This window comes from Drosophila subobscura, chromosome E (assembly GCF_008121235.1).
Source record: "Drosophila subobscura isolate 14011-0131.10 chromosome E, UCBerk_Dsub_1.0, whole genome shotgun sequence".
Lineage (NCBI taxonomy): Eukaryota > Metazoa > Arthropoda > Insecta > Diptera > Drosophilidae > Drosophila > Drosophila subobscura.
Window position 1 is genome coordinate 5,066,115 of NC_048531.1, and position 27,212 is coordinate 5,093,326.

The following is a 27,212-nucleotide window of genomic DNA, read 5'->3' on the forward strand; positions in this document are numbered from 1 at the left end:
TTCGTGTTGTTGTAGAAAACGTTGGAATTGTTGTTGGAGTTAGTATTTTTGCTGTTGTTGTTGGTGTGGGTGATGTTGACGGTGGCAGGTTGTTGTTTCTCTTGCTCTTGCTCTTGCTGCAAGTGTTGGTGTTGTAGGGGTCTTTGCTGTTGCAGGGCCAGCAGCATTTTGCTTAATGTTGCATTATTCCGTTAGCTTTTTCCCTTAGTCGTCGGTGGGTTGTACGTTCGCTGGTGGCACGATGGCAGTGGCTGGGCCAAGCATTTTGCCCAGTTACAGTTCCAACCATAAATCTACTCATACGTTGTTGTCGCCACTGATGGCAGTCCCAGGGTCTATCCGTCTGTCTGTCCGTCTGTGTGAATTCTGTGTCTTTTCGCTGGCGGATTTGGTTGTGTTTTTTTTTTTATTGTTGGTTTAGACCCTAACCCACATATGCATGGTTTCGTTTTGGGATTTGGCAATGCTGCAATCGACTAATGGCTTGGACACTTTCGCACTCTGTGCACTCGCGAATGGATCGGTACACTTTCGGGACTCACACGGAGGTACCTCCTGGTAGGCCTCTGGTAGGGAACGCGACTAATGAGCGTATCTGTTGCTTAAAATCAAGGGCTTCAGCATTTCACAAACCGAAACCGAAACCGAAAAACACACAGATACAATCGCACTCTTGGGAAAATGCACAGCACCACAACAGAACTGGGCCTATATACTCGCAGCGATGGCAAGGGGAAAGGCCAGTCTGTATGTAGATATATTTATGATTATAACCGGAGACGTGGACGTGGACCGAGATGGCGATTGCGATGCCGATGTCAATGGGAACGGAGCTTGGGACAAGACAGAGTTAAAGCTAGAGAGCCGCCTAGCTGATGAACCACGCTGATGACGAACCGCAAACCAACTAAACTCTGCCACTGCCCGACGCTCTCTCAGAGGTGAACCCGCTGTGATGTCGATGTGGATGTGGATGTGGATGTTGGGTCGCTACCTCAGTCTCTGCCTCTGCCTCTGTCTCTGTCTCTGCCTCTGTCGGTATCGATGCATAAGGCCAAAAAGCGAAAAGCTAAAAGCGCACGAGCAAAACCTTTCGCGCAGTCTTGGCCCAGAGCCAGAGCGGCCAGAGAGTGGCAGCTGCTCAGCAAAGCGGAACGAGGCACAGAGGCAGAGACAGCGTCGGGAGTCGCAGTTAGAGTCTCAGCTAAAGTCGAAGTCAGAGGCAAGTGGCAGTGGCAGTGGCCAGGCAAAGTCGAGCTCCCAGAGCGGCAAGTTCTTTTGAATCGAATGAAACAAACTTTATTTAATATTCGTTCGTTTCTGCTCTCTCTCTCTCTCTCTTTGACTTGGATCCCCGCTCTCCAGCCAGATTTAGCGTCTTGGCTCCGAGTCTCACTTTCTGAGGTGGAAAACCTGTTTCCCGTTCCATTTGTTGTGGGAGAGTCGACTTTGCATTTGGTTTGTTTCAATTGGTGGAGACTCCAATGTCGCTCCCCATATATACATGTGTGTGTGTGTGTGTGTGTACACATATACATAAGCATGAGCTGTCACTTATACACCCATAGAAGCGTATGCAAATATTTTAATGTGCGGAACATCTGGGGGAAAGGGTGTTGGATATAGACATGGCCCAACCAGGGGGTCCGAATGGCAGATATCTTTGATATTTCCATCAAAATTAGTATTCCACTCCCCTCCAAAATAGAGACATATTTAATTCCCAGCTCACTCTCCACCCACTCTCGCGGGGGTTACGGCCAGGCGATTGGTATCCAGCTGGAGATAAGCTTCTAAATTGCATATTGCAACAACTGCTGGCAGCGGCCCAGCCAAGCCCAAAAGACAAACCTCCCAGAAGACGAGAACGGAGAACGGCCACGCGTAGAGGCCCAATGGCAGCCAGCCCCAACCCCAACCTCAAGCCCATCCACAGTGCAAACAGAGTTCATAATTAAGCGCCAGAATGCCGGGAAAGCCTCTTGCTTCTTACCTTAGATGCAAAATATTTGTTTATCACATCGCGATAATTGCCGCCGGCGCTCGCTCAGCCTCGGCCTCGGAGTTGCAGTCGGAGTCGGAGTCGTGGCTCCGCGCCGATTTATGCGCAGAGGGGCCAAGCCAAGAGGCAACAGGCCAGGCCAAGACAGGCCACGCCGAGCCGGCCAGACCAAAGACGAACGAAAAAGGCCAAAAGCGGAGGGGAGAAACCAAACGCAAGCGTGTGCCGACCGCCTTCGAGACCACTAAAGACCGAAAAAAAAGCTGAGACTGAGGCTGAGAGGATGAGCACTGAAGATGAGGACTGAGAATGAGGATCAAAGCGTGCCTCGGTGGTGGGTACAAGTTTATTGGCGTGGCATGGCGTGGCGTGGCGTATGTGCAAATAGCCGCAGTTGGAGCTGATTGCCGAGATCTGTGCTTGGTCCAAGCATCGAGCATCGAGCATCGACTGCTCCAAAAATGTGGGCGTGTGACACTTGAGCTGCTATCGCCCGAGAATCTCTCAGCAAAAGGAGAAAAAACAAAACAAATTATTGATAAGCAGATCGCTGGTGCACTGCCAGAAACGATGTTTCGAAACCAGTTATTCCGTCCACGAGCAGCATGGTGGGTTTCTCCCAGTGCATGCTGCTCGCCCAGGTAGGTGCAGTTCGACTTCCCTTATCGCAGATGGAGCCCGGCACACGTTGGTCCGGGGCCCGGGCTGAATGAAGCACACATTGATGGCTTGCCGGCTGTCCTGTCCTGTCTGCTGGGTCTCGGCTCAACGCCTTTACCATTCTGTTATGTAAGGTGCCGTTGCCGTTGCTGTTGTTGTCGTATATGTGTTTTTTTTAATAATTGCAACAGCAACTGCGGTAGGTATGACGTACTTGGGTATTGCGTTTATCAAAAAGCGAGTGATTGTGCAGCATACGAACTTCAAAGTGTGTGTTTTTTTTTGTTATAGTCCATCTAAGATTGGATTTTATCCAAGACAAAAAACCAGCAAGAAACTTTTAAATTTTAGAAACTGCAAGATTTTGAGTTTGACTTTACGCGGTAGTCTATGCTGCCAGATCAGCTACTTTTCGCATTAACCAACACTGCTCCAAAATTCGAAAATTTTGATGGGCTGAAAGATGAAAACGCGTAAAAAGTCGGAAAAGGTATTAAAAGTATTTATTTTTGAGTATTTACTTTCTAAGTGTTTTTGAAAGTCCCATCTCCCGTCTATTTAACAATTGCGATTCAATCTGTGTTGTAGAGCCAAAGAAGAATTGTAATAATAATTTATGGGTTTTGGTTGACATTTTTAGCTTGAATCTTATGTTGTAAACAATCTAATAAAACTAAGTCTAATCTTGTTTAAAATTTATTAATTAATAGCATAAAATTATAGTTTTATTAATTTTAAAATATTAAATGGAACATACAATGTTTTTGTTTTCGTCATATTTACGCTGCATATTTAAAATGGCAATCTATATTTAGGTACCTTTTCGAGGGTAATGCGGTATATTTGATGAATATGTGTGCGGTCACACTGATCCATTAAGCTGCAAAATCATCGACGTTTTAAACCATCGAACATTTTTAAAACAGATCAAATAAACTAGAAATTTTAACAAAAAAACTTATAAAAGTTGTGATAACTAGCCATTCTTGTGGAGAATCGATTGATATATTGGATTTAATTCTAATTTTAGCGCTGAGAATCCCAACTAGCTAGTAATATCAAAAAGCATCAAAATTGAGGAATATGATTAAAGACTACGGGATATTTTTAAAATGAGATGGTATATTTTGGTATATTTTATCGATAATTTCGCTGGAAACTAGGGCTGGGAAAACAAAGATATGGCCACCATAGATAGTGGAAACTATTGATTGTGAAACCGCACGATACTATCGAACAATTTGAAACCTCAATAAAGAAAATCCAAATTTCATACATTTCAACCATAACTCGTGTTTTTCATACTTTCATGAGATAAAGAAAATAAATAAAGGTGAGGAGATCAGTCTCAAAATGTTTACTAACTCTAAAAATGATGTGCGTGCCATTTTTCAAATTTTTCAGTTAATATACATGGCTCTTTTAATAATTTACATACATTTACATACTGTAGACAAAGCTCCCTTGCTTCCATAAAGGCGTCATAAGGTATACAATCCAATAAAAAGGAGTATTTATAATAAGTCAAATTGATTATTCAATCGGATTAAATTATTTTTTCAGAGTTAAAAGTCTTTGCAAGATAGTAATATCAAATAGAACATCAAAATCGAGGAATATGATCTCGCACTACGGTATGGTACGGTATATTTTTAAAATGAGATGGTATATTTTATCGATAATTCCGATTTCACACTTAGGGCTGTCAAATATTTAAAAAATATCATATCTGTGATATACACTCTATTTCTAGTTTTTAGAAACATTTGTACCTGGTCAATGCGAACTCATCGTCTGCGACCACCTAATTTCGAGGTAGCGATTAAATTAAAAAAAATATATATATATCTGTGATATATTTTGCTTGCAAAAAATATATATTATTTTTTGTTATTTAATCGCTACAGCGAAATTGGATGGTCGCATGACGATGAGTCCGCATTGACCAGGTACTTCAGCTTATGTTGAATATTATAAAAAACAATGTTACTGAAAATTTTGAACTCAAAAAGAGTTGTTTGCCGAACGGACACCAAAAATATAATGTTGCAAAAAATATCATAATAATTAAAACATATAACTGCAAATATATCGATATATTTGACATTATTAAGCTTGTATATATTTGTATATAAATAGTTTCCATAGAGAAAAAAGAAACCTTACATATGTTTTTAACATCTTTAATCCTTATTCCACTTTTCTGTGTTTTTAATTTGACTTATTCAACTATTCTTCGCTTTACATACATAATTCTTTTGAGTAAGTGTTTATGGTTTTTGGTTCAAAACACACACATACTTTTTCACAGTACGAAAATCCTCCAGATCATATTCTGTCTCGCGCACCTCACAAAAACAACCACTGCTGCATAAATTGCTCTTTCCTAGTAAACCCAGTTACGTGAGCTAAACGAATAGGGACGTGTGAGACATACACTCACATCAGTGAGATGTCGCAGCTATCTTGGAGCGAAATTCGGTGGCTCTAGCTTTTATAGTCTCTAAGCCAGACCACTAACCAAATAGTATAATAGATATCCAGCTTTGAAGAAGCAAAACGTCACCGCAAAATGTGCGCCTTGGAGTCCCAGGCCTCTGCCTGGAGTCCCGGCTACAAGTATTAGTGCATGTAGAACACGCAGCAGAAGCCCAAGCTACATGGGTATTAGTGTTTGTAGAGCGCGCAGCTAGAAGCTACATTTGTATAAGTTCGTGTAGCCAATGATTTTGTAGCGCTCCAAACCGGTTTCACACGGACACTGCAAGCAATGTATGTGTTGGTGCGTTGACTTCCTAAACTCACAGTTTAGGAAAGAAAATTCGTTTTGATGATTTGATTTTGTTTTCGGGGCTTGGCGTATGAACCTGACCTGCCGCAACATGTGCAGAATGAGGGGTGGGGTTGGTGGCCAGACCCTTGGGGGTTGGAAAAATAAATATACCAATAAAAGTTGTTATTGTATTTGAATGCTGTAATTGTTTTAAATGCAGATTTTATACTGCTTTATTCAAAATTGTATGCATATTATGGAAACGCCGTCGCTTCTCGACTTCGTTGCTGCCGTATTATCAACATTGTTACCAAATCCATCTTTTACAGACAAATCATTTCATTTCATTTCATACAACTTTTCAACTGCTGTTCTCGTCGTCGTTTCTGTTCTCGACTTCATGTGCGCTTTAATTGTTAGCGCTTGAAACCTTTTCATTTTTTTTTTTTTTTTTTTTGCTTGTGAGCTAACATACCATTCAAAATGAAAACCCTCAAGACTTTATGAAGTAGCTTGCCCCTCAATATCAAAATAAATTTGTTTTGTGTGACCTTTATATGCTTTATATAATTTAGGGTGAAAGGGGTAACGGATATTAACATCTGAATATGTATACAAATAATGAATTGCGGCAATCGACTTTTGCGATACAAATATTTCCCATTAGAGTATTCAGAGTCACGGTGTGAACAAGCAAGAAGTTTTGACGGAACGGGACATGGAGACATGTTTGATGGCAAGGCGGCTGCCTTGCACATGTACACACACATTAACACTTGCACATTTTCCTCCGTCTCCCATCGGCAAATCGAGATTTGGACAACTGACCTCAAATTTGATGCCCAAGCAAGGCACTAAAATCTGCATAGACCCACCGCGTACTTATTATTTTTTTGTTTTATTTGTGTACATAATTTACATATGTATGTATAATGTACATACTATGTATGTGTAAATTTGTGCACAATGAGCTAACGATCAGCTTAACTATAAATTATAAATACAAACAAATGTACAAATTTACATACATACATACATACAGTATATATATATATAGTATATATGTATATATTCTTCATCTATTACTATTACTACTACAATATATATATAAATTTATAAACATATATATATATTTATATACAAAATAATAAGTACGCGGTGGGTCTATGCAGATTTTAGTGCCTTGCTTGGGCATCAAATTTGAGGTCAGTTGTCCAAATCTCGATTTGCCGATGGGAGACGGAGGAAAATGTGCAAGTGTTAATGTGTGTGTACATGTGCAAGGCAGCCGCCTTGCCATCAAACATGTCTCCATGTCCCGTTCCGTCAAAACTTCTTGCTTGTTCACACCGTGACTCTGAATACTCTAATGGGAAATATTTGTATCGCAAAGTCGATTGCCGCAATTCATTATTTGTATACATATTCAGATGTTAATATCCGTTACCCCTTTCACCCTAAATTATATAAAGCATATAAAGGTCACACAAAACAAATTTATTTTGATATTGAGGGGCAAGCTACTTCATAAAGTCTTGAGGGTTTTCATTTTGAATGGTATGTTAGCTCACAAGCAAAAAAAAAAAAAATGAAAAGGTTTCAAGCGCTAACAATTAAAGCGCACATGAAGTCGAGAACAGAAACGACGACGAGAACAGCAGTTGAAAAGTTGTATGAAATGAAATGAAATGATTTGTCTGTAAAAGATGGATTTGGTAACAATGTTGATAATACGGCAGCAACGAAGTCGAGAAGCGACGGCGTTTCCATAATATGCATACAATTTTGAATAAAGCAGTATAAAATCTGCATTTAAAACAATTACAGCATTCAAATACAATAACAACTTTTATTGGTATATTTATTTTTTCCAACCCCCAAGGGTCTGGCCACCAACCCCCACCCCTCATTCTGCACATGTTGCGGCAGGTCAGGTTCATACGCCAAGCCCCGAAAACAAAATCAAATCATCAAAACGAATTTTCTTTCCTAAACTGTGAGTTTAGGAAGTCAACGCACCAACACATACATTGCTTGCAGTGTCCGTGTGAAACCGGTTTGGAGCGCTACAAAATCATTGGCTACACGAACTTATACAAATGTAGCTTCTAGCTGCGCGCTCTACAAACACTAATACCCATGTAGCTTGGGCTTCTGCTGCGTGTTCTACATGCACTAATACTTGTAGCCGGGACTCCAGGCAGAGGCCTGGGACTCCAAGGCGCACATTTTGCGGTGACGTTTTGCTTCTTCAAAGCTGGATATCTATTATACTATTTGGTTAGTGGCCAGACTTCCAGACGGATAGACAGACATGACTATATCGACTCGGCTCATATAACAACAGATTAAATATTCTTTATGGGGTCGGAAAAATTTACTTCTGTGCGTTACATACATCCACTTTTGTGCACAAATACAATTTACCATATATATTTATTTAGATCCTGTGGTTATTTACCGAAATTGAAATATCAAGAGATATCGCAAAATATATTGACATTTTGGAAAAAAAATCACGGTGTAAATATATTTTTATTTAAAAAAAAAATATCGATATATTGATATTTTGATATATATTTGACAACCCTATGTTACTGATGCCGATTCATCGTCGTCGACCATACCATCGCATTTAAAAAAAAAGGAAAATTATTTTAAAAATCCTAATGACGGGTAGATAAGTTAGTGAATTAATTTACAAAAAAATCAAATATTACACGTTCCAGGCGGTGTACGCGTGTGCAAATAACAAAATATCCAAATTTCGAGCGATAAGGTAAATGTGAAATGGGCGTGCTGAGGGAGCAGCAGCAGCAGTAAAGAAAATGGCGTAATCACGCACTCAAACCCTAAAGCAAACCAACAAACACAACGAAAACGGAATAAACGATACCCAATCAGCCAGTCAGCAATAATTTTAATAAAAAACGCCAAATAGAGGAAAAAAAAGTATTATACAGTGAAAAATTGTGAGGAAAGCAGCGTAAGCAACGCTTTTTATTGTGCAGCCATATTTGTTCCGTGAAAAAAACGAAAATGATGCATATAAACGTACATACTCGCATATATACATATGTACGTATAAAGAATTAACTGAAAAAAAGAAGCACTTCGTATCAGATCGTCCCGTTGTTCGCAAACACAAGCAGTTTTCAACGCGATTCGATTCTCGTTCAACGTACGTTGATATATAAGTACATACATACGTGCATACACATATCCATACAAATATATATATATATGTGCGCGCGTGTGTAGATTTGTATGTACACATGTACTTTCAATATCGCGATGGCATCACAAAAACACGACGCGCACAAACACACGCACGCATGTTCGGACATAGAGACAATATTGTATGTATGTATATGCTTGGTTCGACTGGTTGTGTTGTTGTAAATAGCCGTGAGCGAGCAGAGCCAGCACATAAGGGCTGGCTCAATTTATAAATATAAAAAAGCATGTGGCTGCGCAGCGGCTGAGCAGCTAGCGTCGTTGTCCGCAGAGCGCAAGGGATTTTATTACGTCGAGCGTTTCGTTCGTTCGGTCGTTGGGTTCGTTTTATATTTTTGGATATTTACACATGTTCATGCATGTCTGCATCTCTCCATTCCATACCCATATGCATCTCTCTCACTCTCTGCGTGTGAGAGCAGCTAACAGGCTCCTTGAATGCAACGTAACGGGAAACTGGCGAGTGCAATGCGAGACGCGACAACGTGAAAGGGTATAGCCATGGAAACGGTAGTGGCTATGGGGCATGTGGGGACTGCAGTGAGTGCAGCCACAACCGTATTGATCCCCCACCCGCAAAGCATAGTCCACTGTGAAATATTCCACGAGATACTTCCATTTGGTCATAGGGCTTGCAAAGCAACACCAACACATAATACATACATACATACAGTGCGGTTCATGAAAATAGTGCTGCTAAATAAAATGTGCTTAAAGTACCGTTGTTGAAAGGATACGTATACGTGTTTAATTGAAAACCAGTGAAAGCGTTACCTATACAAAATGTGAGCCCATATGGGACCTGATATTCCTCGTAAACCTCACTTAATGCCGAATGTGAATCACGTTTAAATGAAAATGTGCTAACGTCACAGCAAATACCGCTGAAACAGTTCTCCGAACATGAGTCAATTGCTTAAAACTTGATTAGTCATTGTTTTACAGATGTCCAACTTAATTAAGAAACTTAACAAGGGCCTGCTTTGCCAATTGATTAGATTGTCGCCGTTGTCTTCGTTTTTTTCGCGAATCCATGAAAGGGAATTCTAGTATAATGGGCCAATACTCTCTTCCGACAGATATCTTCAAAGCATGGGCCTAAACCCAGACATCATTCAATGGGAAAAAGCTTTGTTCGACTCTACAAACTTCAACGGTAACAAAGGCCTCCTTAAGAGCTTTAAAACCAACAGATCAAAATTGAACTACCCTTTGTAAGTGTATAGACACTTTTTCGGACCAAAACTTGTATGCCTACAGCGTTTCCAAGGGCTCTGCTCTCCTACAAATTGCTTGATACCAGCATCAGCGCCAGCGTCGGCAGCGGAATATGTAGTTTCACCCAAGTACAACCAGTTTTTGGCGTTCATTTACGAACGCAAGGCCAAAGTTCACACAAAACAAAGGTTCTCGTGCCATTTGAGCTTGCTTTGCTGCCTTCTGCGGTATCTTATCACGAGTGTGTATGTGTGTGTTTGTGTTTGAGTGTACACTCGCTAAACTATCAATCAGTGCTCCGTACGTATCTACAACTTCTTATAATTGCGCAGAAGAATGCACTGGCGGAATTTAATCGACATGGAAAATGAGCGGAGAATGATATCGATTGTGGGCCAGCTGTTTATCCGTAGAAAGCGGCAACAATAACTGTGGATCGAAGTAGTTTACAGATCAAATGATAAGTGGAAATCGCGTTGGACCATTGCTCAAGCAACTGATTTACTTATTGATCGAAAGGGATCTGGCATTTGGGTGCAACCAACTAAAGCGATTCTTGAAGCGACTGGATCTGGGCAGATCTGATTTGAAAGCTAACGTCTACAATCCTCCAAATTGGTGCATACAGTGAACATTGATAAGGGGAATAACTTTGAGTTTAATCATTTCATAATAATCTACGCATAAAACATCACTACACTGCACCACATGAGGCGAAATTTCTTACACATTTGACAAAACATTGCCCAGGCAGTCGGCTGTTAGACTCATCGCAGGTCCTTCCCACGTTAAACTTTCGACCCGCTGACCAGTCAGACCCCAGTGTAACTTTGGCCCCAGCTGCACCTACTGCGATAGCACAGCTGCAGTGCCTTCTATAAAGAAACGGCGACCCGAAACGACCGACAATGCAGTAGTCCGAGTCCTTCAGTTGACATCCGCACAGCAACCCCAAACACACAGAGGGCCACACATACATATACACGACGTAGATGAAGTGAAACGGATACAATGCCCTGCGGCAGCCGTCGAGGCGGCAGCGCCAGCTTTCTTCCCTTGCTTTAATCGAAAAACAGGATTTTCATCCCCGTCGAGAGCAGACTTTAGTTTTAATTTCATTATAACTGAGAAATCGCAGTAGGAATGCTCTGGCAAGAAACATGCGTATTAAATTCACCATTTCCCAAATGGAAAACATAAAGAGCAAGAGAGGGAGGTATGTAGACGCAGAGGCAGAGAGAGAGAGAGTGGCCGAGGGAAACCAGCTTGTAACTGGGAAAACTATTTTATTGAAATACAATTTATTATGCGATTAGGCGATTAGTTAGATAGGTGCCGCCGCCCTTTCCCGGGATTACTAGGTGGAGCATGTGCGTGCGCGTGGCCAGTGAAACGTTGTCGTCATCGCCCCATAGTCATACTCGTCGTCCCAGTCGCATTTTTCGAGTCAGATGATAAAGGCAAATACATACACACACGTACTAAATAATCCGGGGATGGGGCCGCAACGTTATCGCGGCGCCCTCTGAAATAGAAAACAAATGAAAATAATAGCAAAACTTATTTTTGGATTTCCAATCGAAAACAAATCCCAGGAATATATGTACATTTTTGGAGCCGGGACTGTAGGATTACAGTAATTTCACTGCAGCTCTGCAACACCTGCTCTCTTGCATTCTCTCTCTCTCTCTCTGTCTGTCTATATGGGCGCTCTCTCTTGTGCTGTACTTTTGACCCTCCAACCACTTGTTTCGATTTTCGCAAGAAATGGGACCACACCACACTGAAAAGGAGCAGACACAACAAAAACGAAAAGAAGAACGAAAAATAAAAAACAAAAGGTAAACAGAGACGCGAAGAAGAGATATAGGCGGACGGGACGGAGTTGCAAAAATTGCCAGTACTTAAAATTTCCAAAATACTTAAATTGCAAACCTAAAACTGCACTTGCGTGTGTGTGTGTGCTCTCATTTCGTGTTGAAAGAGAATATACAAAAGGCACCGACATACAGGCGGTGAGAAAAGGACGGGCAGACATATGTAAAGAAAGACGGATAGGCCACGGAGCGACCTTTTATTTACTTTCTGCTAAAGAATCAAGGGACGAGATCCGAGACCTGAAATCTGAGCATTTTGAACAGATGTTTCGAAAATTTTGGTTTCTTGATTTCACCAGCCAAAAAATTATTGAATACATGTTTTCGACTGCATCTGTGTGGATGTGCAAGTACACACACATACAGGCATGCATGCACAGTATGTATACAGCATATATACAAGCACATACAATGCAAAGTGTGAAACAAGACTCTTTTTCACATACCTGCTTTACTTTATTCCAGGTAACGTCGACGACAACGGAATAACTAAGAGCAGCGGCAGCACGAAGCGAGCAGCAGAGCACGCAGAATAAAGAAACAAGGAAACATTTGCACAGCAAGCCGAGCAACTGCAGCAGCAGCAGCCAGGCCAGGCCAGGCAGGCAGGCAACGACAAGAAAAACCACTTCAACAAAAGAGGATAACATATTGGAAGTGCTCACATACACACACCCATACAGCTCACTCAACACACACATGAGTGGAAAGAGAGACGAAGCATTGTACGTGCTCGGTTGACGGTGGGAAAGTAAACCGACATCTTTTTACGAGCAGAGAGTTTTGCAATCAGAAGAAGACAGCAAGCAGCCCCAGAGAGTGTTCGTTCACAGTTGATCGGGCCAGCCCTTTGATAACGCACGGAGGCACAAAAAGTGAGAGAGAGAGAGAACAAACCTCTCACAGTGAGATCAGAGACAGGTTGCTGCCCAAAACCAAAACCAAAAACTCGAACACGCACAACGCATTTGGAAATCAAGCCAGGCCTAGCGGAAAGTGCGTGAGCGTTTATGCGTGCGTAATCAAAGCTCCAAAAACTGTGAGAGACCCCCCCTTCGGTCCCAGCCAAACTGCATTTGCCCAGCGTTGCCACATAGCCAGTACGCGTGGGGGCGTAAAACCAGTGTTGGATAGCACTAAGCAAGACACCAGGAAAGGAAGAAATCCATGAGCAAATAAACGTAAATTCAACTGAATTTCAAGCGAATTGAATCGTTATCCTTATCATCAAACAGACTCCAAATGAAAACGATAGTGCTCAGTCCGGACGATCTGCAGAACTTTAACAAGTTCATCTATGACCCAAAGTCAGCGGCCCAGCTGGCCGCCAGTGCGGGAGCGATTGGAGCAGCGGCGGCGGCGGCAGCAGCCGTGCACGGTCAGCAGCCGGGGGGAGCGAACACCACCACAGTGCAGCTAGTAGCCGGCGGTGGCGGCCTTGGAAACTCCACTCCAGTCCCTACCAGCACAGCGCAGCAGACCAGTGCCAATAACCTGATGGCACTGCACTACTATCTGAAGCATCCGGGAATACAGCAGATGCCCAGCGCCACCTCGGTCCAGCATCAGATCCAACACCAGCATCAGCACCAGCAGCAGCTTTTGGCCCAGTCGCAGACACAACTAAAGCAGCTGCAGTTGAAACAGCCCACAATCCACCAGCACCAGCAACACATCAGCTACCACCATCCGTACTACCAGCAGACGCAGCACCAGCAGCAGCTCCAGCTGCAGCCTCAGACACAGATGAGCCACAGCAATCCGCACGCACCTCTGAAGAGCCAGCAACCGCCACAGACACATCTGCCCGTGCACGCACTGAACCAGAACTCGAACTTCTCCGCGGCCAGCTCCAGTACGGGCGGAACAGCCTCCAGTCATGCGCCTACACAGCAGTCGAACGGCTCCAGTGTATCACCCACCATCATCCAAAGGGTCGCGGCAGTGGGCGGACCAAACAGCAGTAACATTGCAGCCGCTGCCAACGCTCTACTGCGAGCCACGGCCGCCGGCAATGCCAACACGTCGTCCTCGTCATCGAGCTCCTCCTCCTCTTCCTCGTCGGCGTCGTCGAGCTCCTCGTCAGGCTCTTCCTCCAGCTCAACGAACTGCGCCAAGAAGCTGAAAACAGAGCCCTCACTCTCCCAGTACAATCAGACGGAGCGCCTCAACTTCGCCAACACGTACATCGTGTGGAGCGAGGAGCACTGGCGACGGGTGGTTTTCCACGACGAGAGGCGCTTTAACCTGGACGGACCTGACGGCTTCTCCTACTACTTTCACGACTTGAGGAACTACGAGCGCACTCTGTCGCAGCGGCCGCGTGGCAACTCTGTCTACATCTACCTGATGATCTGTGTGGGTGGGGCCCTCCATCTGGAGGTCTCGTCGGCCAAGCTGCGTCCCGAGTCCTGCATCGAGATCGTAATGCGCGAGCGACCCAATATCATCAGCAAACTGGGTGGCGGCACAGAGTTTGTTCTGCAGGATCAAAATTGGATGCATTACGCACTGCCCACGGCCCAGGACCTGCTCAATGCCGAGGGTCTGAAGACCCAGAAGTGGCCGACCATTGCGCACGACCTCAACATTATGGAGAACATCTGGGGCTGGCTCATCCGAGAGGTGTTCGACGGCGGGCGAAAATTCTCGCGCAAGGACGACTTGATATTCCGCATCAAGGAGGCGTGGTCCCGCCTGCCGCTCGATCTGATCACCAACCTGTACAGCACCCTGCCGGAGCGCATCACGGAGTTGTACTACACACAAGGCGTCTACACGAATTGTTGACAACCGACAGAGCAACGTGGACGTGGACGTGGATGTGGTGGTCGGTTGACACCCAGCTCAGGGCACTCCCAACGGCTCAGCTTCACCTGGGAGAGGGAGTGGGAGTGGGAGTGCAGACGGATTCTATTGTAGGACTGCGTCCGTCTAAGGCGAACTTTCAAGACCTGATCCTGCTGCCGATACCAGCACGCCATCCCGGTGGGTCAACTAGGTGGGAGCGGCGTTCCTCTGCTGTATACAAAAATCAATACAGAAGAAGGAAATCTTTATACAATTCAACTTAACTTTTTGTGTATAGCTTTAAGATGTGTGCAACGGAGCAGCAGACCGTACCGGACGGACCGACCGACGGACGGACCTAAGGGAGCGGGACAGAGAGACGCCTGGTTTAAGATTATACAGTTCTTTAGTTATTTTAAGGAGAAACAAAACAGAAAGAAGTGGAAAAGCATGCAAGAGAGAAAAAACAATCGCGCGCTAGGATTGGGCACGCCATGTGTGTGTGGTGACACTGGCAGACACACGAAAAGTGTTGCCATATCGCTTTGTAATTAGTGTTTTTATTCCTCCCTTTCCCCGCATCCCACCACATACACACACCGCCAACACCAACCCCCCCGTAATGTGTAAGGCTTAATTTTAGTTGTCGTTTGCCTCCCTTCTACCCCCTCCCCACACTTTAAATATACGTATCTAGATTAAACATATACATAAATAATTATTAGTTGCAAAACAAATTTATTTGAACTTAACTCCTTTTGTTGATTGTTTTTAGTTATGCAAGCGAGAGAGAGATGAGTGGAAGTAGAGAAGAAAAAGACGCATGAAGAGCGCAGGGGAAATTTATGCAAGCAAGATGAAAATGAATAAAATAAAACTTGTAACTAAAGTATTATTGTAAGGCATAGTTTTTGTTGTAGCAAAATACGGAAAAGAACTCACGTAAATCTATACAGACAGACACACACATACACACAAACACATGAATAAACACACGCAAGAATCCTATCATGTAAAATGTTTACGAACAGAAATTATAAATAAACTAATTATCAATGTAATTAATACATATTAAACGAAAGAATAACAAAACGAAACAAAGCAAAAGCAACTTAGTGTTAATTTAAGATCAAAATAACTAACTGAAGAGTATAGACAGACAACTAGAAATCGATAGAAATCATGCTGAAAATTCATCCCCAATCCGAACCGAACCCAGCCCACTACACTCCTACCCTAACCGCCAGCCCCCAATAGACTCAAAAGAACCCATAGAACTCGAACAAATTTCCTAGTGATGGATGGGTGGGAGAAGCACTTTATTTGCCATGATAAAGGGCAGCTACTGGCGAGTAGCTCCATGCTAAACCCATTGTTAGCAATACAATGAATGAACTGAACAAAATGAATGCAACTTAATCTATGAAAATATCCTTGAAATAAATACACACAGATACATGCATATGTGGATATGAAAAACTTATCTCTCAATTTGTAATTTGTCAGATACGATATGTGAATGTGATTCCTCTCTTGTTTCGCTTTGTGCAATGAACTACTCTGGAAAGGGGCAACCCAAACAAAACTTTATACATGCATATACATACACACGTACAGTTACAAATACACATGCAAGCGAGCAACCAGAAAGATCAACAAAAGTGGAATTATTACGATTAAATAATAAAACACACGAAAAATGCAATTACCAATAAAAACTACCAGCAAAATACGTAACAAAATCAAAAATAAAGAGAAGGGATGTGTGAGACGCTTCTTACGCGTCACAACTTTTATACCCGGCTCTCAGTACTACATCTGCAACTTAGCGGTTATTTGTCAAATTTTACATTTTTTCTTCATCTGTCATCTACATCAACAACACCACTCACGCCAACACGCTCCTTTAGCTCGCCACCCTCCCCTATAGACACACACTGCAGAGTCGCGGCAGAGGCAGAGGCAGCGGCAGAGATGTGTCAGGGGCAGAGGCCATAAACTGCGCGAAGCAGAGTGTGCTGCTATAAGCTGTGGGACGGGGTGGGCCACTGAAAATTAATTTCTTCATTGTGGCTATAATAATGATCCAATCGGATTTGGTGATCTGATAGATATGGTCATTCCCTACGGAATGGCTTTTTTAGTTTTCTGTTATCTTCAAAATTGTAGATTTGGGAGGTTTTCGCCCTTTTGTGGGGCGGAAGGGGGCGGGGCTCATTTTTGAAAAATACACTGGTTTCAGTGTGAGCATACAGCAGTCTGGTGCCAAAATTAGGTGGCTCTAGCTCTTATAATCTCTGAGAACTAGCCGACAAACAAGACGGACAGACGGACGGACGGACAGACGGACAGACAGACATGGCTCAATCGACTCGGCTATTGATGCTGATCAAGAATATATATACTTTATGGGGTCGGAAACGTTTCCTTCTGTGCGTTACATACAACCGTTATCCGCACAAATACAATATACCCTATTTACTCTTCGAGTACCGGGTATAAAAAACTTTTATTCCTTGGAGAGTTCTACTGGATATAGACAATCGATAGATGGGCAGTTTTTAAATATAAAAGGCTTTATTCAAAATTCGTGTGCGTTATAAAATTGGCTTCCTGTATACATATATAAAACATTTCAATGTGTAAATATTCTGTGTAAAATGTATACTCGTATTTGGTCTATTGGCACGGCAAAAGTGTTTCGTGGAGTTTGTAAATATCGTTGCATTGAAATCTATTCTAGGCACTTTGAGTCTGCTGCATTCAGCCAGATATTCATATTGGGGTTACATTATTAGATACTTTGTGCAGTCACATTAAAATACTGTCAAGTGGATCCTCGTTCGGAGTTCATGGAATGCGGCTGCGTACACAGGTGGGACTGCAAAAGGGCAAGTCCTGCTTGACACAGAAGCGGCCGCCGATGAGCGACTTTGAGCACTGGACACCAGCGCAGACAAAGCACTGGCCATGCCAGTGGATGTCGCCCCAGGCCACACCCTGGTCCGCTGGACCGATGGGCTGCTGGCATTGCCTACAATTGACGGCAAAGAACTTGTCGTAGCACTGCAGGCACAGCGGCATGTTCGACTTCTCGTCGGGAATGTATTGCTGTCCGGCCAGCGGCTCGTCGCACTGATAGCAGCAAAAGTGTTTGATGTGGTACGTGGCGCCCTCGGCAGCTGTGTACTCCTTGGTGAAGATCAGCTCGTCGCACGCCTTGCAGCGTGGTATCTTCAGCTTGATGGCCAAGTCACGGCCACAGTACACCTGTCCCTGGTGGAAGAAGTAAACCAAATCGGCCAGCAGCTCGCGACAAGTGTGGCACTTAAAGCAGCCGGGATGCCAGGCAATCTCCTTGCCGGCACGTTCCGCCTTGACGGCCACCTCGCCGAAGCCAATGGGCTGATTGCAATCGCCGCAGTTGATGCCGGGCACGGGCTCACCTCTGGCTGATGGCTCGTTGCCCTGGAGGCGCAGCTGCTGGAACTGCTCCGGCATGCCCGCACAATTGGGATACATGTTCATGTCCTCAATGCCTGGAATGGTGGTGAATTTGCCCTGGCCGGGTGTAAGATCCTCGTTACCATAGCCTGGGGTCGAAGGCTTCGAATGGAAGCCGGAATCGCTGCTCTGGGAGGTGGGCAAGTTCCCATAGGGCTTTGCATAGGCAATGTCTCGACTGGCATTTGCCATTTCTGCGAACACTTTGTCAATGTCCTCTAGGAGCTGCTCGTCGTTCAGCAGCCAGTCGTGCACCTGCTTGATGGGCTGCAGCAGCTGGCACTTGTCGTGTTCGATACCCTTGTCCTGGAGGCTGCGGAAGAGTCGATCGTAGTACGGACCATTGGCCACAGCCGAGTGGAGCATGTGCCTATCCACTCCGGCTTCCTGCAGCTGCCCCTTGGTTGTGGGCGACAGTCCGTGCAACTGGCTGAGGCTCTCCACGGCAGCTGGTGAGCTGGCAATGACTACGGGCGGAGGAGGGCGTCCAGCGCGTACTTCTAGGAGCGCCTGTTTCAGCGGTTCCGCCTGTATGATTTGGGCAAAGACGGGATCACGCTCATAGTCAATGTTGGCAGGCAGACCGCAGTCATAGACAATGGTCGAGACGCCGCCGAACTTAACACGTCGCATGGGCGTGTCTTGTCGCATTTGGGCACCGAATCTGGCCTGCACCGGATTCTTGAGCGGCAGCGGAGAATTGAAGGGAGTAGCTGGAGCGGATTTGAGTGGCGTTACCGCTGTCATGGGCTGCGGACAGATGGTGCTGATCTCTGCCCTGAATTGTGGATTGTTCACGTACTCCTTGCGGAACTCGGCAATGGGTCCGAGCTTGGGATCCCTTGAAATGTTCAGGTTCTTCTCCTAAACAGGAATTCCATGTGAAGAATTAATTGAACATCAAAATCTGAGCATATTCTTACCTGGAGCATTCCCAGCACCTTGTCATAGATGACGCCATGGGTGACGAGGCTTTGCAGTGCAGGCTTGCTGATTCCCAGCAGCTTCTCCTTGGTGCGGGCCTGCAAGGCGCCGTTTTCCTCAAACTGAGTTATTGAGTCGGTCAACGGCTCCGAGAAGGCCACAAGCAGCTTGGGCTGGGCATTCACCTGGCTGGACAAGGCATCGCTCACCTTCGGATTAGACAGCAGCTCTGTCAGTGTGGCATCAGCCACGGGCAAGAGGCCCAAATATTGCCAGGTCTTGTTCGCTGCTTCCGAGTGGACTGGTGGGGGATTGGCCACATGCTCAACATGGCCATGTGTCAAGCGGTTGCCAACGCGCACAACAATTCCCTGCCCCACGCACTGCTCGCGCAATTTTTGCACATACTGCTGCAGCTGGCGGGCCTCTGTTTCAGATAAGCCGTCGCACAGCGCAGCATCCAGGTCGTGTGGAGGCACTTGGAACTCCAACTGCTGCTTGCGCCTGTGTGCCGCATCGCTGCCAGCCACGGGAATCTGGGCAGGACCCAACTTCTCCATGTAGTCCGTGACCACATCGGGTGCCGCGTTCGGGGGCACCCACTCCAGTTGCACGGGCTGGCTGGCAAGCGCCTTGATTTTGATATCTAAATGGGAGCACCATTCGTGATGAATTATTCGCTTTGTTTCCCATGAACCACTTACATGCTGGCTTGGCCCTTATCTGCCCGAGAATCTCGAACTGCGCCCAGCCGGTGGCGTCATCATCCGTGCACATATGCTGATTCTTGCGACACTTGCAGTTGCGGCAGACCTTCCGCCAGAAGTGCAGATCCAGGCCCGGGCACTTGTCCTTGCACTCGGTGCAGGGAGCCCCGGCCCCACTCTCATGTCCCAGCTTCGAGCGGTTCAGTGTAACCATTTCGCGTCGGTTTTCCAGCTTCGACAGCCATTCTGGTGCTGTGGGCGTTTCCACGCAGGAGTTGGTGCTCTTAGAATCGGACATGCTTGGGCAATCTGTTTAACGGACTGACTGGCCGGTGACTCATATCCTGGAAACAGCCGGCACCTACAAATTTCAGTTGAATTCTTTGTTGTTCAATTTACTTTTTCCGTGCAATTTCCTAACAATCAGTGTGACCGCTGGCTAATGGAATAAAATATACCACACGACCTTCAAAGACATACAAAAGTATTCCGTAAGTACACTGTATATCCCATTTCATTTTACCCGATTTTGATTTCCAGCTTAATATTACCAGCTAGTTAGGATTCTCAGCGCTAAGACTATAATTTTTTTCCGATTTATCAAACAATTCTCAAATTATTATATTTTTCAAAATTAAATTTTAAACTAAAAAGGTCAACAAAAAAATATAGCATAAAACGTTGAGCGTGTGGGCATGGAACGTTTACACTATTTTCATCAATTAAATTACAATTCTGCTTTCCAAGCTGATCTTAAACTTAAACTTAATCATAAATTTCGTTCAGATGGATATCCTGCTGTTAATCCCATTGGAAAATGCTCCAATTGGATTGGACATTTCCAATGGGAGTACGTTCCAAGTACGTTTTTGCTGTTGTTATCTCCCACAATAAAAATTAATACCAAGCAAAAACCGCAGATTTTGTAAAATGCACTCTCAATTTATCTATTTATTTCTTGCATTGAACATTGTTTAATAAATGGGGCTGAAGTGGGTTGAGTTCGTTTTATCCTCTGAGTATTTACGGTATTTTTCAAAAGCGAGAATGTATACTTCTGACGGTCAGGCGGTATATTTTATCAATAACTTCGCAGTCACTCTGAATTGCAGTTTTTTCGCAATTTTAAATTACATTTTAAATATATTTAGAACGCTCATAAACAGTGGTAATTAACGACATTCATTAAATCCATCCTAAAGGAGTGCAGTGCAGCGATATATGGCCAAAACCACACTATCATTATCTTTGCCAAAGCAGCTGAAATTGAATTAATGCAAATTGCAGAAATACGAATACAGAAAAAAATAGGTGAAAAACTGCGTCCCACTGAAAAGTGAAAGTGCAGCAGGGGAGAGACAGCAGATTGGCGCAGCAGTGCAGTATCTGGACCAAACAAGGCGCTGAAAAGCTGAAAAAGAGAGAACAACTATTTGTTGTAGGGATTTCCTATGAAATAAGTTACAATTTTTACCGGTTCTGCATACCAAAGCGAATTGGCTGTGAGCTTGGGGCAACAATTTTTATTTGGCGTTGAAATTCGAACGGTGGTTGTTTTTGCCCCCAGAGCTTGCCTCTGGGTGTGCAAGTGTGTGTGACAGTGTACGTGTGTGCGTGTGTTTGCGTGTGGGTTGCAAGTCAATATGAATGCGTTCATAAAAAGTGATTTCTGTGCGCTTTTTCCCCCGAGGGTTGCTCGCCCTGCCTTGTCATGTGGTCCCGTCCCCGCTTAATTGATTTTGATTGTTTCAGATAGCCAAGCTTCCCTGCATTGTTTTCCAACGCTCGCTCGCTCGCTCGCTCGCAGCCAAATTTCACCTAAGCCACGGACACGGGCATCATGACCGAAAAGTACGACGGCAATGGCGACTTCTCCCCGTACAATGATGACGAGAACGAGTACAGCGGCAAGCCGCGCAAAACTGCTGGCAGCGGAGGCGGCCCGGGAAGTGGGCCTGGTGCCCACAACGGTGACAGTTCCGTTCACGACCACAGCCATCATGGTGGCGATGGCAATGGTAGTGTGCAGATAAACGAGAAGGCCAATGAATACATACGCGACTGCATGGCCGAAAGAAACCGCATGGACAGAAAGTTTCCCATTGGCGAAAAGCTTTTGGATGGCGGTAAGTGGCGGTGGAATGCCAGATTGCTTGACCAACTAATGTCCTCTTGTCTTTGCAGAGATTGAAAAAGTGCAGACAACGGGCCGCATACCATCGCGGGAGCAGAAGTACGCAGACATTTACCGGGAGAAGCCGCTTCGCATATCACAGCGTGTCCTAGTGCCAATCAGAGAGCATCCAAAGTTTAATTTTGTTGGCAAACTTCTGGGGCCCAAGGGCAACTCGCTGCGCCGCCTGCAGGAGGAGACGCTCTGCAAAATGACAGTTCTGGGTCGTAATTCTATGCGGGATCGCGTCAAGGAGGAGGAACTGCGCAACTCGAAGGACCCCAAATATGCGCACCTCAACAGTGACCTGCATGTGGAGATATCAACGATAGCTCCACCAGCAGAGGCATATGCACGGATCGCCTATGCCATGGCCGAGCTAAGGAAGTATCTGATACCCGACAGCAATGACATCATTCGCCAGGAGCAGCTGCGTGAGCTAATGGACAGCACCAGCCTCAATGACAACGACAACGCCAAAAGTGGCTACAAAAAGCCTCCCCACATGCCCAGCGGCAACAATCTGATGAGCGGGGGTCCCGCCAACACCGCTGGCGGTCCCAAAAACACAGCGCATCATACTTATAGGTATTAAAATGAGCTCAAAGCTAAAAGTTGACCTTCTAATTGTTTCGCTTTCTAATTTAGGGGCTCACAGCAGTCGTCGTTCAGCAAAAATGTGCTCGCACCCAAGCAGAAGGTGATGTCCATACTGGAAAAGGCCAGAACGGCCATGGATGAGACATATGGGTGGGTCTCAGTGCATTTCGGTTACAGTTTTTCTGCAAAGTTATTGAACCTGTTGCATTTCCTACAGCAGAGGCTATGATGATGGCATTGGCTATGACCCACATCAGTCGTACGAAAGCTACTCCTATGGCTCACATGGCCACGGACCGCCCACCAGTATACTTGGAGGTGTGGGTAGCATCAATAGCGGTGGCGGTGGGCGTGGTGGTGGTGGTGGTGGTCACTACGATAACACGGACTATGAGCCGGAGTACGGTCGACGGGACTACTATCAGCATTCTCCGAGCTATACAGGTGAGCTTGGCTAACGATTTCCATTGCGAAGTAACGCTCTAATTGACCCTCCCTTTATAGCAGGAGGTGGTGGTGGTGGTGGTGGCGGAGGGCATGGATCTGGCGGCGGCGGCGGCGGCTCACAATCGAATGCAATTGGAAGCACTGGCCTCAGTTCCAATCACAATCGCAGTCATGTTAATAGGTGAAACTTACTGGGACATAGCAGTGCCGGCGGAGGTCGAGTGAGCGGCGCAACAAGTGCCACAAATCCAGTATCAGCAAACCACAATCTGACGATGAAAGACCCAACCAAAAGCAGTCACAACCACAGCAAAAACTTTACGCCAAGCCACGGAACTGAGGGCCAAACTGCACAGAACAGAACTCCCAACAACTATTACCACGCCAGTGGCAGCTCCAAGGTGAGCAGAAATCCATGATCAGACATGATGTTGATTGGTGATCTTTGCTTTCAGCCAAATCAGCAGCAACTTCATCAGTCGCAACCAAAATTCCCACCGCAGCTATCAGCCCACAGCAACATGAGCAACAACAACCAAAAAAACACTACTAATTGTAACAAAGCCATGAAAAGCAACAACAGCAACAATAATAACACCAATAACAACATGCACCAAAGCAATAGCAACAACGATGTTACGTTTTCAATATCCTCCTACATTCGTACACTCAACCAAATGGATTCTATGCCTGGCCAAAAGAGTGCCAATACAACCACAACCAATGCCAACGCAAATGCCAATGCCATCAGCAGCAAAACTCACACATTAGACAGCAAAAACAACAACAGAAACACCACTACAAGCGCTACAGTGCCAGATATGCTATTAGTAAGGTATTTTGATTGAAAAAGCAATTTTAAAGAACAGAAAAACTTCATCAAAAGCAACCATTCAACAGAGAACGAACTCCTTCATCCTTGCACACGCAACGGCCCCGAGTCGATGCAAATAGATGCGACAATGCAATGTGATTTTAGCTTTCTTAGATTCTTTTTAAATTTGTAATGATATAAAATGATAGACTATGCCTAAAGCTTAGATCGTTGGTGAATCGAAGCATCTATTTGCATTGATCGACAACAAGAACATCTCTCTAAATACAATTAACATTTTCTTACAGACCTGCTTTTCCTTCTTCGCTACATATTGGTACATTTCCGTTCTTGCCAGTGCAGTTTTTCTGATTTCAACAATACAACAACTACATCAACAACTACATCAACATCAACAACTACATCACAAATACTTTGTACACTTAAATGCATAAGAGATGATATAGGGGATGAGGACGAGGGGAGAAATATTTACAAAATGGAAACATACAAAACATATACATACATTTATATATACTATACATATATATATATTTTTGCGTGCAAGGATTAACGTTCTATGAAGATGAGGCTGGATCTACAGATTGAAACTTACTTTTGCGTGGGCTACAAACGATACAATTGTGTCAAAGATGGATATATACACACACACACATATACATACACATATATATAAAATATATATATTGTCCGATTTTTTATCTATATTTACAAGACATCTATAAGATAATGGAATGGATACTTAGAGCTACAATCGATATGGCAGTTGAATCAATAACAAGGAGCGCGGCTCAGCTCAAAGTTGAGAGATAGTTTAACCGACAAAGAAAAATTCAACTGACGAAGCAAGACAAAGCTATGTATAGGGGACAGACAGCCCTGGGGCTGAGGGTCCGGTCGGGTCGAGACAAAATCTATGAGATTAAATAACTAAATAAATATAAATATATACATATATACAATACATGAATATATGAAATAATTACAGAGGGCACATTTGAAATCATAATTTTATTTATATATGCATATATATTTGACGAAGTAAAACTAACGATAAAAATACGGATAAAGCTAAAGAAAATATATATATACAAAAACAAATTAAATAATATTTACATTATTAACTGAACTCGACTAAGCGTACGTTGGAGATACAAACAAGCAACAAGCGACAAACGATAAAATACCTAAACAAAGTTATGTAATACTCGACATTTCAACATAAATTAAATCTATTGAATACTAAAACAAATACAAATAACTAACGGAACACATGAATACACGATTAAATATTCGAATAGGCAAGTTATTCGGAGATTGTGAATACCAGGTCCATATACGGACAATGCTGCAAATGATTACTTTATTAAAACCCAAGATACGACAACAATAACAGAGTAAAGAGAATACTTAAAGCCAAACAAACGTAAATTAAAATAACAATTAACAAATGAATACTCGATTAACTTAAAACATATGCGAAATCTAAGTAAAACAGATAACTAACTAATACGATATTATAACGATACTAAACTATGTATGTATGTACTTAAGCCGCAGCACGGGGCAGGGCAAGCAAAGAGGAATAAGTATCTCGATTACGATCATTCTGACTTGAAGACAACGAGACGGGTAGCCGTTGACCGCCCTGTCGATTAAATGTATTAAAGAATAATGAAATCACCTTTAATATATGTAACTCTGAATACCCACAATCCAAACAGTTGCGAACCTTGAGGTTTTTGTTCTGGTTAAATAACCTGATTTAATTTAGATTTTTTATATTAGCTAAGTAGAAAGAAAAAGCAAGCGTGTGCCAAATGAAAATATGTAGGAAAGTGGTGAGGTCAAAAATGAATCGCAGCGGGGTCACCAATCCAGACATCAATACATAATTGTTATTATTTAATACTATGTTTCATTTATCTTTGGAGATCAGATCCGAGCGAACCAATTAATTATGTAATAATGCAATGACTTAACAAATCAAATCGAATAAAATTAAAAGAATATCTTGTCCAAAAACAAAGAAAACACTTAAGAAACATTTACTTACAACCATGTGAAACGTTAAATTGTTGAAAACAATTAAAAGCTAGATTTTAAAACAATATCAGTAATAAATGAAATAGCAAAAAAACAAAGGAAATGCAACCATTTATTACAAATAATTATTGTTGTTACAAATTATACAAAAAAAGAACATCTAAAAAAATGAAAAATAAACAATTTCAATAATAATCGAATAAAAAACTTCCCCCGCCCTAACAACAACAATAAATATATATACACCATATACATAGATATATATACTTACAAAGAGAATTCAAAGAAATAATATATTGCGATTGAGATTGAGTTATTCTCATTAATTATTATACATATGTAAAATTAAATAACACAAAATAATAAATAAATCAATAAATATATTTAAAAGGTATGGACAATTAATAAATTCAAAGATGTGTTTATATTTATGATCTTTTCTGGAGATTTTCCAAGGTGCGTGGCGAGGGACTTGCACAAAAAAATATTGTTGTGGCAGATACCTGCGTGCTAAGCATTTTTTAATTACTAATGGACTGTGTGCAAGGGTAAATGTTTTATGGAAATATAACCCCTGCGATTCACAAAACTTTATGATACTGGAAATCGCAGTAACAAATCCCTTAAAGAATCGCAAAGTGTTCCAAGAACAGTTTATTCCCATTATTCATTAAAATTCGTCCCCAAGAGTAAAGGTTATATAAGTATATTTATTATACCCGGTACTCGAAGAGTAAATAGGGTATATTGTATTTGTGCAGATAACGGTTGTATGTAACGCACAGAAGGAAACGTTTCCGACCCCATAAAGTATATATATTCTTGATCAGCATCAATAGCCGAGTCGATTGAGCCATGTCTGTCTGTCCGTCTGTCCGTCTTTCCGTCCGTCCGTACGTCCGTCTGTCCGTCTTGTTTGTCGGCTAGTTCTCAGAGACTATAAGAGCTAAAGCCACCAAATTTTGGCACCAGACTGCTGTATGCTCACACTGAAACCAGTGTATTTCAAAAATGAGCGCCGCCCCCTTCCGCCCCCGCAAAAGGGCGAAAACCTCCCAAACCTACAATTTTGAAGATAACAGAAAACTAAAAACGCCATTCCGTAGGGAATGACCATATCTATCAGATCACCAAATTGGGATCCGATTGGATCCGATTGGCGACTGAAAAATGAATTTCGGTTTCATGGCATCCAGATTTTGACACAGTGAAAAAACATGGAAACCAGTAACCTTCTGCTGACTTCTGTTCGCCTGGTACTTTGTCTGAAAATTTTCCTGTTTTCGGCCGGAAAATTTTCAATTCATTTTAGTTAATGCCATTTTCACGTTGTTTTTTCTTTTTAATCTCTACAAGGCTATAGCTCAGCTGTTTCCTGTCGAAAAAGGACATGTCACGCCTCCTCGGGATCGGGAAAAT

At 43.4% G+C, this 27,212-nt stretch overlaps 3 protein-coding genes across 6 annotated transcripts; 2 read left to right on the forward strand and 1 right to left on the reverse strand.

Moving 5' to 3' along the window:
* Window positions 1-8,032: 8,032 nt before the first annotated feature.
* LOC117892339 (protein hunchback) lies at window positions 8,033-15,458 on the forward strand. The gene is made up of 2 exons (XM_034798493.1): window positions 8,033-8,214; window positions 12,233-15,458. The coding sequence occupies exon 2, from the start codon at window positions 13,010-13,012 to the stop codon at window positions 14,555-14,557; it is 1,548 nt and encodes a 515-aa protein (XP_034654384.1). The 5' UTR covers window positions 8,033-8,214; window positions 12,233-13,009; the 3' UTR covers window positions 14,558-15,458.
* Window positions 15,459-17,230: 1,772 nt separating this feature from the next.
* LOC117890883 lies at window positions 17,231-20,128 on the reverse strand. Its single transcript, XM_034795975.1, has 3 exons — window positions 19,690-20,128; window positions 18,985-19,631; window positions 17,231-18,925 (listed from the first exon to the last, which is right to left on the reverse strand). The coding sequence occupies exons 1-3, from the start codon at window positions 19,988-19,990 to the stop codon at window positions 17,408-17,410; spliced, it is 2,466 nt and encodes an 821-aa protein (XP_034651866.1). The 5' UTR covers window positions 19,991-20,128; the 3' UTR covers window positions 17,231-17,407.
* A 638-nt stretch (window positions 20,129-20,766) lies between these two features.
* Window positions 20,767-25,887, forward strand: LOC117890684 (KH domain-containing, RNA-binding, signal transduction-associated protein 2). 4 transcript variants are annotated; one of them, XM_034795667.1, is made up of 8 exons: window positions 20,767-20,860; window positions 21,445-21,818; window positions 21,877-22,453; window positions 22,514-22,615; window positions 22,683-22,909; window positions 22,970-23,313; window positions 23,368-23,747; window positions 24,035-25,887. In XM_034795667.1, the coding sequence occupies exons 2-6, from the start codon at window positions 21,533-21,535 to the stop codon at window positions 23,095-23,097; spliced, it is 1,320 nt and encodes a 439-aa protein (XP_034651558.1). In that variant the 5' UTR covers window positions 20,767-20,860; window positions 21,445-21,532; the 3' UTR covers window positions 23,098-23,313; window positions 23,368-23,747; window positions 24,035-25,887. The 4 variants fall into 4 exon arrangements, with proteins under 4 accessions (XP_034651558.1, XP_034651559.1, XP_034651561.1 ...); XM_034795668.1 differs by having other exon boundaries at window positions 23,368-23,742; XM_034795670.1 differs by having other exon boundaries at window positions 22,973-23,313.
* Window positions 25,888-27,212: the final 1,325 nt, after the last annotated feature.